The sequence below is a fragment of the Coffea arabica genome, chromosome 3c (genome assembly GCF_036785885.1).
Source record: "Coffea arabica cultivar ET-39 chromosome 3c, Coffea Arabica ET-39 HiFi, whole genome shotgun sequence".
NCBI classification, from domain to species: Eukaryota; Viridiplantae; Streptophyta; class Magnoliopsida; order Gentianales; family Rubiaceae; genus Coffea; species Coffea arabica.
The window spans coordinates 40,250,023-40,268,827 of record NC_092314.1 but is presented as its reverse complement, the minus strand read 5'-3'; the positions used below and the strand labels follow the sequence as shown (position 1 = coordinate 40,268,827).

Here is an 18,805-nt window from a genome sequence, read left to right as displayed (position 1 = left end):
CAGAAATGCTTGAAGAAAAATACTGCTAGAAATCTCATTGTGGATGTGTAGGAAAACTTTTGGTTTGTATTGACACAATTTACGGTGTAATAAGGTCTTTAGGTCAATCAATTATGTTGTGTGCCTGGCGCTCCATTTGATACCCTCATTTTAAAGACAATGCATCCATGTTTCTGTTAGAAGTCTCAAATGGGGTTCTTATACAGATTTTCACCTTTTTTCACCTGTTGTTCTTGAGAAATTTTGTATATGACGAAAGCCTAATCCATCTTGTGCCATCGTCTATGTCTTTGATGCTGGAATTTGTCCTTGCTTCCTGTCCAGTTTCTCTTCTTTACAGCTGGATTGCTATTGTGAATAAAGAGAGGAAAGGAGAGGAAAGAACCAAAAAGTTGCATGGCCTTCCCCATTCCAGACAGAGTAAAGAGGCTATGGGATGAGTGGAATCTTCGTGCTGCTGTTCTCATCAGTCTTTTTTTCCAATGGTGTTAATATGCTGTGCGGCATCACGTAAAAGAACAGGAAACATGATAGTGACTGCTACCACCTGGTTATTTTATCTGCTTGCTGATTGGTTTGCAGCTTTTGCTGTTGGACTCATCTCCAACGGTCAAAGTAATAATTGTCCTGAGAAATTTGCAGTAAATCAAGACCTTGCAGCATTTTGGGCTCCATTTCTATTGCCACATCTTGGTGCCCCTGATAATATTACCGCCATCTCGCTTGAAGACAATGAGCTGTGGATTAGGCATCTGCTTGGGCTTATCATTCAGTTTTCTGCTGTTGCTTATGTTTTTTCACAATCCCTACGTAACGTATTCTATGTCCCCACAATACTCTTGATTTTTGCTGGAACTATTAAATATGCTGAGCGAACACGGGCTTTATATTTAGCTTGTTTGGGTAATATTAAGGATTCTATGCTTCCACTGCCAGATGCTGGACCAAACTATGCAGCTTATGGAGGAGTACTCATCTAAGGAAGCTGCTCAAGTTCCAGTTGAGATAGAGATAGTGAAGGAACATGACAGAGGCACTCAGACTTCTGCAAATCCAGAAGAAGAGAATTTGAGTCCTGAAGACATCAGTGATATAGATATTGTGCAAAATGGGTATGAATTGTTTACCACTTTTAGGGGCCTGATTGTTGACCATATGTTTAGCTTTCATGAGCGCAGTAAGAGCAGAAAATTGTTCTTCCAAAGGTCTGCATTTGATGCTTTCAGAGTAATGGAGGTGGAGCTCAATTTCATATATGATATTCTCTACACTAAGATGGCTGTGGTACACAGTAAAAAAGGTTATTGTCTTCGATTGATCTGCTCTATACTTATAGTGCTTTCTTTTGAGAGATTTGCATCACATCATAAACCCGATATTAACCATTTTGATGTTGCTACTACCTACATTTTGCTTTCGGGTGCTGTTCTCTTGGATTTTGTAGCCTTTACTAAGCTCATTTTCTCAGACTGGACCATAGTCAAGCTTAAGAATCTCACAGTCAAAACAACTGTATATGCAGTCCGTGAAAAGCTGTCATGTTCCAAAAGGTGGTCTAATACCCTTTGGCAATGTAACTTGATAAACTTTTGTGTGAATCAGCGTTGGAGATGGTTAGATATTGCAGCTGAAACCGTTGGAATCAAGGATGTTCTTGATGAAATGTACTACAAGGAGGACATTGTCATTCCAGAGGACTTAAAGGATTTCATCTTTATTGAGCTCAAGGTTAAAGCTACCAAAGCAAAAACCACAAATGTTGCTAAAGAGATATACTCAGCAAGAGGTGATTTGGCACTGTTGGATTACACCAATCACTACCCATATCCCATCATTTCATCAAGTGTAGGTGACGAAGTTGAATACGATGAGAGCCTGTTGCTGTGGCATATTGCCACTGAGCTATGCTATTGCACGAGTCCTGATGATGGCAATTCCAATCGCAATTATTGTAAGCTTATATCTGATTATATGTTGTATCTTTTGGTTATGAGGCCTAATTTGATGTCTGCAGTTTCTGGCATTGGACAAATTCAATTTCGGGACACATGTGAAGAAGCTAAGAAGTTCTTCTGCAGGTGGAAATCAGAACTAATTATAAGAACCACAGGCTTGGGAATTTGCTGAAAATTGATCACCTGCTGCATAGCCCAGAATGGATTAACTGGAAGAGAATCAAGTTCAGCAAATCGAAAAAGAAATGCATGCGAAAAGCTACTTAATGTAAATGCTCTTGTTAAAGCCATTGAGGTGAAGGGAGATAGAAGCAAATCAATATTGTTCGATGCCTGTAGGCTTGCAAAGGATTTGAAAAAGTTGAATGATAAGAAAAGGTGGGAGATAATGAGTAAAGTGTGGGTGGAACTGTTGTCCTATGCTGCCAGTCACTGCCGAGCAAATGCTCATGCTCAGCAGCTCAGTAAAGGTGGTGAGCTCATTACTTTTGTCTGGATACTGATGGCTCATTTTGGATTGGGAGAGCAATTCCGAATTGAGGCGGGACATGCAAGAGCAAAACTGATTGTTGGAAAATAGCAACTAAGAGTGACCATTTTCATTCTAGCTGTAAAATGAAAGAGTCCTCCAACTTGGATGTACTCGACTTAGGTGAGATTTGTGGGTTGCAAAAGACTTCCCTTATCCCTTTTTTTCTTTTGAGTTTCAATTTCCGAGCCACAATTCACACTAGTGCTTTTTATAAGATGTGCTGATTTATCTTATGTTTCCTGTGGCTTTGGTATCAAGTGAGCATTATGTGAAGTTTTTTCATATGTCATTCACACACATTAGGATGTGTGTTCTAATATGTTGCCTGTGCTTTTCTTTCTCTGTTTGAAATACGAAAATACTTTTATGACAAAAACATGAAAAGCTGGATTACCAATATTTCATGGGGAGAAGGAATTGCTGACTGAATCTCATCTCTCCAACCAAATAACTTGTGAAAGGCATAACAGGTGTAAGTGGTACAGTAGTATCCGTCTTGTGAAACACAGTCACCTCAGTTCATCTTCCTCATTTGATACTGATACTGACATCTTTTGTAGAACTTAAAACTTACACTTTTCCTCTTTTAGCGAATCAACAATCAGTTATTCCATTTTTCCGAACGAATATTCACTTCATTTGAGCTGATTTCAGCGCTTTTCTCAGCTCCATGTTAGCTAAGGACGGAGGTAAAATAGAATTCAACTGAGGAGGTTCTCTTATAAAACAAAGAATAAACAAAATGAAGTTTCTAATTCTTATAATCTTATTATGATTATCATTATTTTGTTTTTTCGGTTTTTCGGTTTCGACCCTTTCTTTAGTGAGTGCAGACTGCAGACCATAATACACGTCAAGGCAACTGCAATGCTAGTGGTAAAAAGTAAGATAATGTTATTTTTCCAGGCCAAACCATTTTTTTTAACCTCCCACCCTTCCCACTCCCAATTGTTGAGTCCAAAATTTGAACCCTCAACCAAATAGCGGGGGAAGTCCCTGACTACTTGGCCAACTTAGATTCTTCTGTCTGAGAAAACAAGTTTCATCGGCTAAAAGACTCGCATCTGAAAAGTGTAACATGTTGTTTTCGTAGGTATCACGAACTATGTCTTCTGGAATTGTGCAGATGTCAAAATGTCAATTCTTTTGGGCTGAGGAAACAAATGACCATTTCTTGTCTTCCAGCATCATGATTTACACATTTGCGATTTTTTCCCTCTTCTAGTAGTGCAGGATCTAGTTTGACATTGACTGATGGCGACTGTACTATGATGCATTGACAGCAAAGTGGGGAGGTGGTGCGTGTCATTTCCAGCAGAATTTGCTGGGATGCTATTAAATGTGCATATAAGACCAGGCGAATATCAACCTTCCTTTTACTATGTTAGGCTGCCTGATTTATGCTATCTGTTCATTTACCATTGACCAAGCGCGGCTCCATGGTAGACGAACGGTTTATTTTCATCAATGGTGTGCCATTGTCATGTTCTCAATTTGCTCCATCATAGAGAAATTGTGATCTGGTGGCCTTCACCTCCTCTTAGTACATTCAAGCCAACTGTTGATGGTTTGGCGAAATTAATAGGTATAGCAGTAATGGTCCTCCCCAGGTTGTACCGCACTGGCGTTATAAGTTCTATGCAGAAGCTCTTATTAAGGAGGAGGTTGAGACTAGATTTTCCAAGAAGGCATATGAATTTTCATGGTTTATGGATTGAAATGCTTGCTGGTGAGATTAATCAAAGAATTAGTAGAGGGGAAGGAAAATCCAACTTCTCATATGTATCCAAATAGTGCTGGCGCTGCATCAGTAGAAAGGAGATGCAAGCATAATCGTAGTAGCAGACTTGTAAACTAGATAGGTTGCATGTTTTTCTAGATGGAAGCAAGGCACCTTATATCTTGTACTTCTCTTGTAAGCTACTTAGTCACTAGTGCATTTACCTTCAAAGGAAAAAAACATCGGAAAAAATATTAATACAAAAGAATAATTATTAGGAAAGACATACTTGGTACAAGCATATACGCAATAGGGGTTAGGAATCAATTAAATTGATCAAAGTTTACTGAAAATGAGGGAGTGAAAAAGAACGAGAAGTAATTACTAGCAGAAAAAAAAAGGGCAAAAAACCAAGAAAAACAAACATTGCCGCAAGCGAGGGCTTCCATTGACATCTCTTGTACATTTCCGATTCAGCAAACTTATCAAATCGGGAACTGAACTGTATTTTGTTTTAAGTTTTAACTGAAGGCTGAATCAGTTAAATCTCGGGCTAAGCTCTACAACCTCAGGAAGCATGTCTAAGCCCAATTCCAGAATTAGTTTCTTGTTAGATTATTTATGTATGTCGAGCACATGTAGTTTGTAATAGACTTGGAGTTTTTCTCATAGTTATTAAACACAATTTGATCTGGTGGTTCGACTCGTCAAGTCTGTGAACTGGTCATTGAACCAGGCCAAATTTTTTGATTCAAACATTCCTACAAGTGAACCGTTGACTTTTTAACGGATCGACGGTTTAATCGGTCAATCCGATGAACCATTCGGTTTTATAGGGAACCCAGTTTACATGTTAAAAATTTTTAGATGTGAAGATTTGAACCCAAACTTCTTGTATATATGCAAATGCAATTACCACTATAGCAACAACTCATTTGTTGATTGTTTAGTCTTTTTTATATTATCTATTAGACTTTTATCCTTATTTTATTTTTTAAAAATAAAATTTATTTGGAATCTTTTAATAAATTTTATTACTCCCCAAACTCTATAAATTATGAAACGAATATAAAACATAACATATCACACAATTCATTCTAATATCGTTTAATAACTATCATAATAATTTTTTACACACAATTCATGTCTAATAATCTTTTGCACCTAAAATTCATAAATAAACCCGATAATTACACTTAAATAAAATTTTATACTTGAACTTTGATAGATTACTAATTGAATTTAGGTTTTATTAATTTTTATAAGAATTAATGATTCTATAATAAATTAGGCAAATTCAGCATTTACTATGACATAATTTATTATAGTTTTAACTATATCAAAAATTATGAAATATAATATTTAAATATATTTAGTGACTCACCGGTTGAACCATTCACTCATTGGTTGAACCAGTAACTCATTCACCCACCTCTTTCGTCAGCTCCCTTTCGGACCGGGTTTAATAACTATAGTTTTTCTAGTCGAACTTTGGGAAGAAAACTGAAAATTGAGTGGCCAAGCTGATTTAACTTGAGACATTACTTCATGGTGTCAGTAAATTAGAGCTGTAGGCTTTGCCATTGTGTTCCCTTCTCACAAGTAGGATTAATCAAATCAAGCTTCTGGGGTCAATACCATGATTTGGAGCAAGGGAACATGCACAGCGAAGGATAATGTCCAGAAGTTTCTTCAGCTGTTTGTTAGAACTCGCGTGTCATTTGTGGACTCTCAGCAACTTTACCTCCAACAAACAGGACAACATTAGAGATTGCAGAAACAAGAAGGATGCACCAAATAACAGGACAACATTAGCTTTAACAACGAATGCAAAAGCTACAGTTGCAATAAAAGCTATAATCTTCAGTGTCCATCCAATCATCCTTTACTCCGACCGTATGCAAAGATAGGTTAGTCCAACCCATCCGTTGGCATTTCCTATGACACATCGTAAATTAGATCCTCTATAAGTTTATAACTTTTCTTGAAGTTAGCTTGGTCTTGTCAGATGTAACTGCAAAACTTGATTGTTGTACCCAAACATACAATAAAACCAGAAAATAAGTGTAATTCTTGTTAAAACTCAGAATGAGATCTTAAAGTCTAATAAAAACTAGTAAGTTATTAACCATTTGAGATATAGACCCTAATCCAAGGATGTTAACCAACCTAAATGTGTTGTTTTATGGTATGTGAACTGATAGCAGCATCCAAAATGGCTACAGTCTTCCATTTCGCCTACCTGATCTGCTGATTACCACCTAATTTCTTACATCTTTTTAATTTTCGAGTAATTTTGCCACTGCTTAAGTTGTATTAGTAAGATTTGAATACGACATGATTTTTTTTCATATGTTCATCAGAACATTTTAGATATAATTAAACTATGTTATGCAATTAATGATAGGGTATAATTTTATCATTTATTTTATTATTAATTTCCCCTATTACCTGATCCAATATAGATTAATTGTCCGATTCTACTCATTTTTGACATTTGTACTTATCATAGGGACTTGGAGCAAAATATAATAAAATGAGTGAAAATCTCGCATTCCAAGTGCTGTCTGGCGGGGTTGTGTCAACTCAAATCTTCACAAGTCCAGAAGGTACGAGAAAGACGTGTGATATCAACCACCAATTGAAAGTCAATATGGGAGCCGTAAATACTCTATTAGTTGGTCATTTGATTTGAATTAACGAGAGCAGTTTGGCATAGAATTAGTAAGTTTCCTTACTTTTGGGATGGCAGCTCAGCGGGAAAGAAGAAAGCCAAAGTTTGATTAGGACTCTAGTGCTTTTGGGAGTAGGGCCGGCTGCAAGATAGAAACAAATAAAGCAACAGATTGAGTTGGGGGCAGCCGTGACTTCACTTGGGATTATTCCCGTAAGCCTCTGGCTAGAGGCTACGGAGAAGACATTAGCATCCCCTTCCACTTTGTACTTTTCCTCTTATTCTTAATTATTCGGATTTCTTCATCATATAGAGAAGAATGTCCTCGACAATTACTGCTGAATTGTCGCATGGGATTTTCTCCATAGAGATGAATTAACTCTCCTTTTCTAGCTAAGAAACAACGGATGCTTTGGGTCGCCTAAAATTGTGAGATCGATTTAATTTTAATCTTTTTCTTTTATTTATTGGTATTTGCATATTCCCTGGTTGCAGTGCTTATGGTTGTTTAATTAATTGATTGTCTTGGATCCGGATAATTAGTTAATTTAATAATCTATTGTCAATTGAGGTGTTAAACCCGTAATTGTTTAATTACCTCAAAATAGTGACAACTGACATTATTAGATTTGTGTCAGGGGAATACGCGGGCTAATCTAAAATAACCTTGGTAGTGCGTTATTTGGTTAGAATAGGGCTTCTCTAATACGTAAGGCAATTGGGAAATTAAATCTTACGAGCGTACCTAGGATTATTTTTCAATTAGAGCAATGATTAACGGGCATACCTTAATCACCGACACAATAAGGAGGGGTTGACTGTCATCGCTTGTTTGGTAGTTATAACCTATTTATTGATAAATAATTGAAATTGCTTTTGTTTCGATGATCAATTAGGTGCACCATTGCTGAAGTTATTTCTTGGCTAGATCCTTAATTATTACTCATTAGATTTTAGTAAATTGTTATTTAATTTCTAGTTGACTATTTTATTTTTATTATTTTACTTTTAGTTGAATTGCTTAGATTGTCACCCCTGATATAAAAATACCTCCCTTGTCACTGTGAATTTGAAAAGAAACAATTACTCCTAGTCCTTGTGGATTCGACCCTACTCACCGCTATCTACAGAAATTTACTTTAATTGAGCAGGTTTTTATTATTGCACAGGCTTCGACAACCTGTCAATTTTTGGCGGCGTTGCCGGGGACTGGTGCCAGATTAATTTGTTTCTTTTTAAGTTCATCTTGTTTTTATTTTATTTTATTTTATTTATTTTTCTCTTATTTTTTTTATATAGTTTATGGCTTCTAACACTCCGTATTTTGGTGATAGACTGGATTTTGTTTCCAGGAAAGGCGATAAGGCTTGTTTTTTTTTTCTTTCTAAATTTGCATATTCAGAGGCACTAAACTCTCTTAGAGAAAGAATGGCTGCTGCAACCTGTGAAATTTGTTATGCCAGGGATCATTCAACCGGTATGTGCCCCGAATATCAAGACTACCTGAGTGACTATCTCAAAAAAAAATTTGGAGATTCTTCATCTCGATCTCAAACGTGGTATGAACATGATCAAGGATGGTGGGATAACTCTAACGTTAATTATGAAAAGGGGCCAATGAGTTTTCAACAGCAAGAGTCTCAACAATCGTCATTCATGTCAGAATTGCCCTCATAGACCATCAATGACTCTAAGGAAGGTGAGAGTGCAATTATCCTGACAAGTGATGTGGAACTGCAAGAGTCTCAAGAAGGAGGATCCAAAGATGTAGTTGAAAAGGAAGTTGAAGTGGAAGACATGAGACTCCAACATCAAATTACCCTAGTGAACGAATCTAGTGAGCAATTACTAAATGCGATGACACCCACTCCATCCCTTAATCTATATTCCCCTGACTCTTACTCTATAACTTCTGTTAATAAGTTTGATTTTGTTTTACCGGAAGTGTTTGAGTCTCATTGCAGAAATGACTTAAGAGTAGCTATGGTCAAATATCTTGAACCGTTGAATGCTCTTAATAGAGGAGTGGATGAAGAATGGAGATCACTGCTTGATTATTTGGCGCCATCAACTAGTCCATGGAAGACCGTATCTCGTGTGCTCAAGAATTACTCTATTTACGAGGGTTATCAGGACTATATAAAGGATGAAACATTGAAACGAGTCACAAGATTTTATCCTCCATGAACAAAACATGATAATGTCTAGCCAAAGACATTAAAGAAAGGTGCTCATTGGGAGGCAACCCAATTCCTTTTAGTTGTTTGTTCATTTTTGTTTGTTAGTTTAAATATGTTTTTCCTTGGATTTGACTGATTTGTGGATTTTTTGATGATTTGTAGGCGTCCTTCTGTCATGACGCGCCCGCTTCATGACGTAGGGAGAGCTCATGGTCAGAATCGTCAGAAAGGGTTCTTATCCTCATGACGTGCCCGCGTCAAGTAACCTGGAGAGCTCCAGAGTCCGTGCCTTCGTCACGTGCCCACGTCACATTCGCGGGAAAGGTAAGTATTAAAAAAAAAAACTCAAGAACGATTGTTGATTTTCGGTTAATCTCTGCTTTTGAATTTCGAAAATAAAATTTGCCAATGAAAAAAAATTCAAAAAAATAATAATAAAATAAATAATTAAAAAAATAATTTTTTTTTATTTAAAAAAAATAATTTTTTCACCGTAACTTAGATTTTCAAAGCACAATTTTTTTTAACAAAAAAAAAACATTTTCTCTTTCTTTTTCTTTTTTTTTCCCTTTCTTTCCTTTCCTTTCCTTTCTTTCTTCTTCTTCTTCTTCTTCTTTCTCTTTTCTTTCTTTCTTCTACTTTGTTTCTTCGTTCTTTTGGCCGAAACCCACGAAGCTTCATGCCGTCGCCTCTGCGTATGCCGTCGTCGCTCGCATACCTCCGCCACTCCACTGCCACCACCGCTTCTAGGGGTGGCAATTCGGGTCCAAATCAGGTTGGTGGGTCGGGGTCTGATCCGACCCATCAGAAAATCTATTGACCCGAATCCGACCCGCCAACCCGTGACGGGTCAGGTATATTGACCCGAACCCGAAAATTTCAGGTTGACGGGTTGGCGGGTCGACCCGAAATGACCCGAAATTTAATTTTAATTTATTAATTTATCACTGTAATTTCTAATAAAATTAATTTCTCACAAAACTAATTACATAATCAAGTAATAAAAATTTAAATAAATAATTCCAAACCAAATCTAAAATAAATTAAACACCGTAAAAGTGTTTTATCCCAAACAAAATATAAAATAAATTAAAACAGTATAAAAGTAAAAATAATATAATATATTATTTGTCCAAATATAATAATTTCAACTTCACACAAATTAAATAAATTCATTTAGGATTAAGTAATTAATGCCTTTGAAAAAAAGAATAACTTAATTTAGTTAGATAAAATTATTTTTTTGTTTATTAAATTATTTTTAATTCGTAAACGGGTCATATCGGATCATATCAGGTCACCACGGATTGACCCGAAATCGACCTGTTTTCTTTTCGGGTTCATCGGGTTCAACTCGATTCTGACCCGAATTCCCGAAATCTCAATCCAAACCCATTAATTTCGTATTAGGTTCGTGTCGTGTTTTCAGGTCGTGTCGAAAATTGCCACCCCTAACCGCTTCCATCTCTCTCACTCCCCTCGCCGCATCTCTCTCCCTCACAACTCTAGCAACCCCCACCTCGCGTCACGCCACCCCTGCCAGCTCACGAAGCCCAGGCTCCGTGCACAATCGTCAGCAACCGCACGTCACTGTCCATGGCCGCCCGCTGCTCGCACGTCGTCCCTCGTTCTCCACACGCGCCATCCACCATCCATGGTCCGCCGCCACCACAGGCAGCGGCCATTCCTCTCTCTCATGTTGCGCCTCTGTTCCCCTTTGTTAGCTACCACCAGCTCCACCTTCTTCAACTATCGATCTATGGAGGTATTTGTAACTCGTTTCCCAACTCCTCTGAAGTATTTGGTGGTGTTTGGGGTCTTCATTTATTTGGGTAAGACGTTGAGTTGTTTTTCTTTTCCCGAGGAGTCCACCAGTGGTACTGGTTGGAGTAATTGGACCTGGATTTGTTACTTTTATTTGGTTGGTTGCCTGCCTAATAGCTACGAGTTTGTAATTATGCTGGTCTCGGAGGTCATATGCTTATTACTGTGAGCAGTTATGCTTTATGGGAATGTTCGCATCTAGTGGTTGGGTGGATTTTCCTTGAATTGCTTGATAGCAATTGGTAGAGTACATTTGAATTGGTGGGCGGTGGTTTCAATTGCTACTTTGGCTGGGCGCTTGCTGAGATTCATTTGTTTGCTATATTCGTTGCACTATTGATCCTCTGTTTGCTCTCTGTGACGCATTGGAATTTTTCTGGTTGATTGGGTTGACTATTTTAATTGTTTCCTACTTGTGCGTCCACCAGTGGCACTGGTTGTGGTAGCTGGCCTGTTTTGTTCTTGTCAAAATTTGGATCTACTATTGCTAGAATTGTCGATTTTGAGTTGAGATACTCACTGTCCAATTGGACTTTGTTGAGATTTTGGGTGGACAGAGTTTTGCATTTGCTGGTTGAATTGAGTTATGATGACTCAGAATTTGGGCGCGTACTTCCACCACATCGGTTTCCCTCCATCGTCCCCGCCTACCCTGTAGCCACTTGAGAGGGAAGTTTCGTTGTCCTCTTCACTTTAATTGCTTTAATTCCTCCATTGAGGACAATGTCAGATCTAGGTGTGGGGGGGGGGGGGGGACAGCCGTGCTAGTTTTTTCTAGTTTTTAATTTCCAGATGTTATTCTTTTATTTTTAGTTTGTTATTTGTCTAGTCTTCGTTTACTTTTTTTTTTTTTTTTAATGAATACCAAAGTTTGATGTTGGATTGTTGTCTCTAATTCTGCTATTGCCAAGTTTTAGCAATAAAAGGGTATCAAGTTAATGTGATTGAATTCAAGAACATCTCTGTGGTGAATATCGACGACTGTGTGATTTTTATAATTTTTGGTTAACTTTCCTAGGCATAAGGAATGACTATTGGCATTTTCATGTGAATTGGTCCGGTTATTAACCTTAGTTCTCCATATTTGAAAATGAGGCTAGCGGCTGCAAATTTTCTCTTGATTTTTGTGTTATTTTGAATTTTTGGTGTTATTTGGCTGTGAATAAGAGTTGACTGTACTCCGCTAGTATTTACTACCGAGTAACTGGGGATCTTCACCAAAAGTGTCGATACTCGTGTTAAAAAGTAGTATTTGCTATGAGTGTGTGGTCACGTGGCGATAGGAGCTGAGTAACCGGGTTCTTTCATCTAAAAATATTGGAGTTCGCGTCAAAAGGCTTCAATGGCTAGCGACTAAGTCTTTTGTTATTATTGGGAAAAGCAAAAAAATAATAATAAAAAAAAAAGAAAAGTAGAAAAATGTGAAAAAATAAAGGTTGTGTTAGTGTGTGATATGAGTCAGCTTGACGAATTATGGATTTAATGTTGAGATGTTGGTTAATAGTTGGACCATTTGCTGACAAATGTTGTGCGTCATTCCTTCTTCTTAGATTAGTTAACCTGAAATTAGAGGAGTTTGCGGTTTAGAAGCTAACCGAAGTGATGTTTCTTGGATCTTGATCACTGATGCTTGATATATATTTTTCTTGATATCTTGGCAATATGGTAGGTAGAGCAATAGCCATTATCAAATATTGGTGTTTGTTCAATTGCTGTTCCATTATCAAATAGGGTGTAATTTTATCATTTATTTTATTATTAATTTCCCCTATTACCTGATCCAATATGGATTAATTGTCCGATTCTACTCATTTTTGGCATTTGTACTTATCATAGGGACTTGGAGCAAAATATAATAAAATGAGTGAAAATCTCGCATTCCAAGTGCTGTCTGGCGGGGTTGTGTCAACTCAAATCTTCACAAGTCCAGAAGGTACGAGAAAGACGTGTGATATCAACCACCAATTGAAAGTGCAATATGGGAGCCGTAAATACTCTATTAGCTGGTCATTTGATTTGAATTAACGAGAGCAGTTTGGCATAGTAAGTAAGTTTCCTTACTTTTGGGATGGCAGCTCAGCGGGAAAAAAGAAAGCCAAAGTTTGATTAGGACTCTAGTGCTTTTGGGAGTAGGGCCGGCCGCAAGATAGAAACAAATAAAGCAACAGATTGAGTTGGGGGCAGCCGTGACTTCACTTGGGATTATTCCCGTAAGCCTCTGGCTAGAGGCTACGGAGAAGACATTAGCATCCCCTTCCACTTTGTACTTTTCCTCTTATTCTTAATTATTCGGATTTCTTCATCATATAAAGAAGAATGTCCTCGACAATTACTGCTAAATTGTCGCATGGGATTTTCTCCATAGAGATGAATTAACTCTCCTTTTCTAGCTAAGAAACAACGGATGCTTTGGGTCGCCTAAAATTGTGAGATCAATTTAATTTTAATCTTTTTCTTTTATTTATTGGTATTTGCATATTCCCTGGTTGCAGTGCTTATGGTTGTTTAATTAATTGATTGTCTTGGATCCGGATAATTAGTTAATTTAATAATCTATTGTCAATTGAGGTGTTAAACCCGTAATTGTTTAATTACCTCAAAATAGTGACAACTGGCATGATTAGATTTGTGTCAGGGGAATATGCGGGCTAATCTAAAATAACCCTGGTAGTGCGTTATTTGGTTAGAATAGTACTTCTCTAATATGTAAGGCAATTGGAAAATTAAATCTTACGGGCGTACTTAGGATTATTTTTCAATTAGAGCAGTGATTAACGGGCGTACCTTAATCACCGACACAATAAGGAGGGGTTGACTGTCATCGCTTGTTTGGTAGTTATAACCTATTTATTGATAAATAATTGAAATTGCCTTTGTTTCGATGATCAATTGGGTGCACCATTGCTGAAGTTATTTCTTGGCTAGATCCTTAATTATTACTCATTAGATTTTAGTAAATTGTTATTTAATTTCTAGTTGGCTATTTTATTTTTATTATTTTACTTTTAGTTGAATTGATTAGATTGTCACCCCTGATATAAAAATACCTCCCTTGTCACTGTGAATTTGAAAAGAAACAATTACTCCCAGTCCCTGTGGATTCGACCCTGCTCACCGCTATCTACAGAAATTTACTTTAATTGAACAGGTTTTTGTTATTGCACAGGCTTCGACAACCTGTCAATTAACTTGGAATGAAGTTACAAATTTCTTGTTATCAATTTTATATGCTAGATGTTGAGGATTTAACTATTATTAGCTTCTTTGCTCCTTAGTGGTATTCTAACTGAATTTTATCTTTATAATTTTTGAGCAAGTACTAATATAAAATTCAGTTTAATAACAATGAATGCATAAATGCACTGAGATAATAGAGAAATCCATATCATATGGCCATTTGTAGGCAGATAGATCATCGATAGTACTAATCTAGTAGCTAATTGCATGAGCATTATAACTAACAATCTAAGGTGGAAAATGAACCTATAATTTTTTTTACCGTGTATATTGCTGCCGCACAAAACAAGAATAATATTAACAAAACAGCCTCCATTGATCTCACACAGATAAGCAGACATAGACTAATATCTCCAAAATACCTATCTTGTACAGACATCCTTCACTAAGAGAATCATCAGACTTCACTCTTATTATGTTTTTGTCTAAATTTAACATCCCAATTTTATTTTCATTAAAAATTTCCTCTCTTATATGGTTAAATGGGACATAAAATTGTCACAAAAAAAAGAAATAATTCTTTTCTATCTTAAAATGGGACCTAAAATTGTTATAACAAAAAAAATTAATTCTTTGAATTTATCTATTAAAATTTGAGGTATCCAAATGAATAACACCAAACATTGACAATATGTATAATCGTCATTAGAAAAATAAAAAATATATATCCAATTCAAATAGAAAATTTTGAACTTTACTGAATCATCATCATCATCAAGTAACATAACACAATATACCAAAATAAAAAAAAGGGAGAAAAACCCAAAACAGAATATGAAAAAAAAAGAAAAAACAACAAATCAATAAAAAAAATTAAAAATAAATGGAAATTAAAGTAAAAAATGTAAATATGGACAATGAGCTCATGCAAAGGTGATCGGACTTTGAAAATTGTGAAGATGTCAGCAATCGGATATTGATTTCCCAATTACTATATTTTTCTAAAAAAAAAAGATAAAAAGAAAACATATTATGTATAAAAAGTCTACAATTCCAACTATCAATTACCTGATTTCTAGTTTCACCTAAAGATTTCATGGAATCACTGTCCAATAAGGTTTGTAATTTTGCATGTATGCATCATTAATTCCAATAGTCGAAATAACCAGGGCATCTGGTATACATTAAAGTTTATGTTCACTAGTATCTAAAGTTAATGCCTTGGGTTTGGTTAAACTTTCTTTGATTGTTAGTGTTTATTATTTGGTTATTTGATGCGATTATTTTGAGCAAGTTATTTAGCACTTTAGCTCTTTAAATCATGATTAACTTGGTACAATTAATTATGATTGCTAAATGTGTTGTTTCTTCAATGAAAATTGAGATTTAACACTAGTTCAAAAAGTGCTAAACCTAGGGAGTACACTCACGAGAGTAGAAGTGCGTCTATGTGGCTTTAGTGATTCATTTCATGTAATTTCATAGAAGAAATGAACTTGTAGCTAATTTAATAACCACGAGAGTAGGCATGGATTAGTTATAAGTATAGTTGATTCATTACGAGAATAGATTTCACATGCATAAAAAAATTACGCCATAACTAGCCAAGATAGTAGTAATCAATGATCCAAAAATAGCATTTGCATGAATGGTTAGGAATACCATAATCTAAGGAGCTTTCATTTGTTTTTATCTTGCATAAGTTTTAACATAGTTTTATCTCTTTTAATTCATTGATCGTCTAAATAATAGAGAAGTTTTAGTAGTGCCGGTATTTGTCCAATCTTTCTCATGGGATTGACCCGATATTTGCCATAAACCACTAATTTGACCTGTATACTTGCAGTCAAAAAAGGTATATTTCGGAATTAAACTTGTACTTATTTCAAAAGCCCATCAGTAGCTCAAAGAAACTATATTTTGAAAATGATATGATGAAAATCACTTCAAATTATAAACATCACTTGACTCTATTAATTTGATCAGAACTCACCAAAAATGAGTGTGTGTCCAATTTGACCTGTATTTCATTTAAAAATAGTACATAAAAACAAGTTAGTTGAACACAAACTGAATGAGATCTGGAAGTCTAATACAAATTGGTAAGTTGCTAACCATTTGAGGTATAGACCCTAATCCAAGGATTTAATCAGCCAAAATATCTTATTCTAGGTTCTGTGAACTGGTAGTTGCATTCAAATTGGCTACAATCTCCCATCTCACCTACCTAATCTACTGATTACCATCTAATCCCTTACTTTTTTTAAAAAAATTTTCAATTAATTTTGCTATTGCTTAAGTGGTATTAATAAGATATGAAAGCGACATGGATTTTTTCATATGTTTGTCAAAACTTTTTAGATATAACTAAACTATGTTATGTAGTTAACATGGAACGACCTTACTATTTCATATTATCAATTTTATCTACCAGATGTTGTGGTCTTAACTATTATTAGTTTCTTTGCACCTTAGTGGTTTTCTAACCAAATTTTATGATTAGAATTTTTGAGCACGTACTTAAATAAAATTCAGCTCAACAACAACAAATGCATTAATGCTATGAGATAATAGAGAAATCCATATCAAAATGCTCAATTGAAAAAAAAAAAAAAGTGAAAGAAAAAAGGAACGAATATGTCAGATGTGCTGTAATTTCATTATTGGGTTGTGTAAAAACATTTTCATTTTGACAATTGAACATACATATAGACTTTGTAATACCTTACTCTTGAAATTCTTGTCTCTTCGTTTGAAGGTGAAAAGAAATTACGGCATAGTTATTTCCATAAGTTGTAGAAAACAATCAATAAAGAAAAAAGAATAAGGTTTTGATGAGGAAAATTCAGAAATTGGAACGGAACAATGGGCTATATTTCTGTTCCAGTTTTGGGCTATGTTATGGGCCATGTAGCCTGTCTCTTTTGATTGCAGGTACAAAAGCCTCCCTCCCCACCCCCCCCCCCCCCCAAAAAAAACAAAAAAAAAAAAAGTTTTGCTAATGCTCTATTAACATTCATGAATAAACTTCCATGACTGATCCAATGCTTTACTGTAATAAAGACATGGTTGTAATGAATCAGCAGCATACATAGATGTGTTTAGAATCAATACTAAGACAGGCCTTTTAACAACAAAAAGGCGAATATGGATCTCTTGCATCTTCTTGGAAAGGTGATCTTACCTTCATTATAACATCATCTGCAGGAGGAATATCTCCTCCAACAAAGGCTAAACTCTTGTTACCAAGCCATCAACCACATGAGGAAGATCGGGAACAATACAGTGCAAGTCAAGAAAAGCATCAGCAATTTCCTTAGCCAAAGTTCCAGTTCCACCTCCAACATCCACCAAAGAATTCAACCCTGAAAAAACATCCTTCCAATCCCTGATCAGAATACTGCCAACTAGCCTAGAATCGCTAGCCATTCCTTCATTAAAAAAATTATTAAGCTTCTGATGTGACAAGTCTTGAAGGGATTCACATCACTGTTGTTTTGCAACCACTGGCTAAGGTGGTACCATGGATCCATCAAGGTAGGATCAAGCATGGTGTCACGCTACAAGGCTCATCTTTTAATAAAGGTTTAGATAAAGTAGTGAGCATATAACCTTCCTCTTCATCGTGCTGACTAATTTTTGCCTCGATGAAGAAGCCTGACCGGATTAGAATCCTCATCAGGCGACAGACAAAGTGGGGCTTTTGCATTGCCAATTGGAAGAGCATTGGAGTTCATCCAGGGTCATTGGCTTACCCTGCTTGTGAATAATGTCTGGTATGCCAAGTTGAATTGCACATTTGAGGGACATGGAGTTTATGAAGTTGAATATGTGATTCCATATGTGAGCTTGAGCTTGAAGTAGCTCATTAGCATGACCATTTCTACCCAAATCCATCTTTTTCGCTGTCGATTTTGTTTTCCCTTTTGGGTATAACAGGCAGGCGTCCAATCTTATGGTTAAAGAGCATATAAGACCCACACAAATGGATTGGCATGATGATTAGTAACTGGGGCCATGAGTGGCTATAACAATTCAATTTAGTTCTTCTGCGCACTCTTTTTGTTGACCAATATATTTGCAAGATCCAGAAAGGTGTATTTATGGAGAATGGGCTGCGACGGTTGTCAGGTGCCACGGTCCCAAATGATGTATGGGAAAGATTTTCTCAACAAGGCAAATTTTGATATTGTGCAGCCAAAAGCAAGTCACATAACTTTGAAATTACAAACATATATGGATCTACACGAATATTAATTAGATACAATGTCATTGTTTCAAAATTGAATATGTAAGTTACATTGAGTTACATTTTGTTTAGAAAGTGTTGTACAACTTAGGCAAGTTAAGAACTGAAAATCTTTTTCAGTTTTTTGTCCCTCGTGTTTAATTATCCGTTCTTTCTTCAACTTACATTCAGCTGTAATCGCTGAATTTAAAGTGGATGTGATGCATAATGTGCTTAGCTACCTCAACTCCACACCATTTATACATAATGTGCTTGCTGTGCATTCCAGGCTGGGATTTGGACGCATTCCAATGTTGGATTGTGGTGGGGTTTAATACCAAATCAATGAATTAAATCCTTTATATAAAGGAGCTAAACAAGCAATTTTATTACACTCAAAATATATAGAATAACAACAGACAAAATACATTTATATTAGACACTAATAATTGAGCCTCACTGTTGAGAATATTTGGTCTAATTTATCAGAGGCTCACTCTTGAGATATCTGCTCA

At 36.0% G+C, this 18,805-nt stretch overlaps 1 protein-coding gene and 1 pseudogene across 1 annotated transcript; one reads left to right on the top strand and one right to left on the bottom strand.

Annotated features, from left to right (window-relative positions):
• The first annotated feature begins 284 nt into the window (after positions 1–284).
• LOC113735951 (uncharacterized) lies at positions 285–2,535 on the top strand. Its single transcript, XM_072083160.1, has 4 exons — positions 285–420; positions 583–815; positions 937–2,050; positions 2,150–2,535. Exons 1-4 carry the CDS (start codon positions 285–287, stop codon positions 2,533–2,535), a joined length of 1,869 nt encoding a protein of 622 aa, XP_071939261.1.
• A 14,600-nt stretch (positions 2,536–17,135) lies between these two features.
• Positions 17,136–17,959, bottom strand: LOC140037971 (trans-resveratrol di-O-methyltransferase-like; annotated as a pseudogene).
• Positions 17,960–18,805: the final 846 nt, after the last annotated feature.

Coding starts and splice junctions, on each gene's coding strand:
- LOC113735951 (XM_072083160.1), top strand. CDS start 285: ATGTCTTTGATGCTGGAATTTGTCCTTGCTTCCTGTCCAGTTTCTCTT. Junction 816..936: donor TTTCACAATCCCTACGTAAC/GTATTCTATGTC, acceptor TTCCACTGCCAG/ATGCTGGACCAAACTATGCA. Junction 2,051..2,149: donor AATTCAATTTCGGGACACAT/GTGAAGAAGCTA, acceptor CCTGCTGCATAG/CCCAGAATGGATTAACTGGA.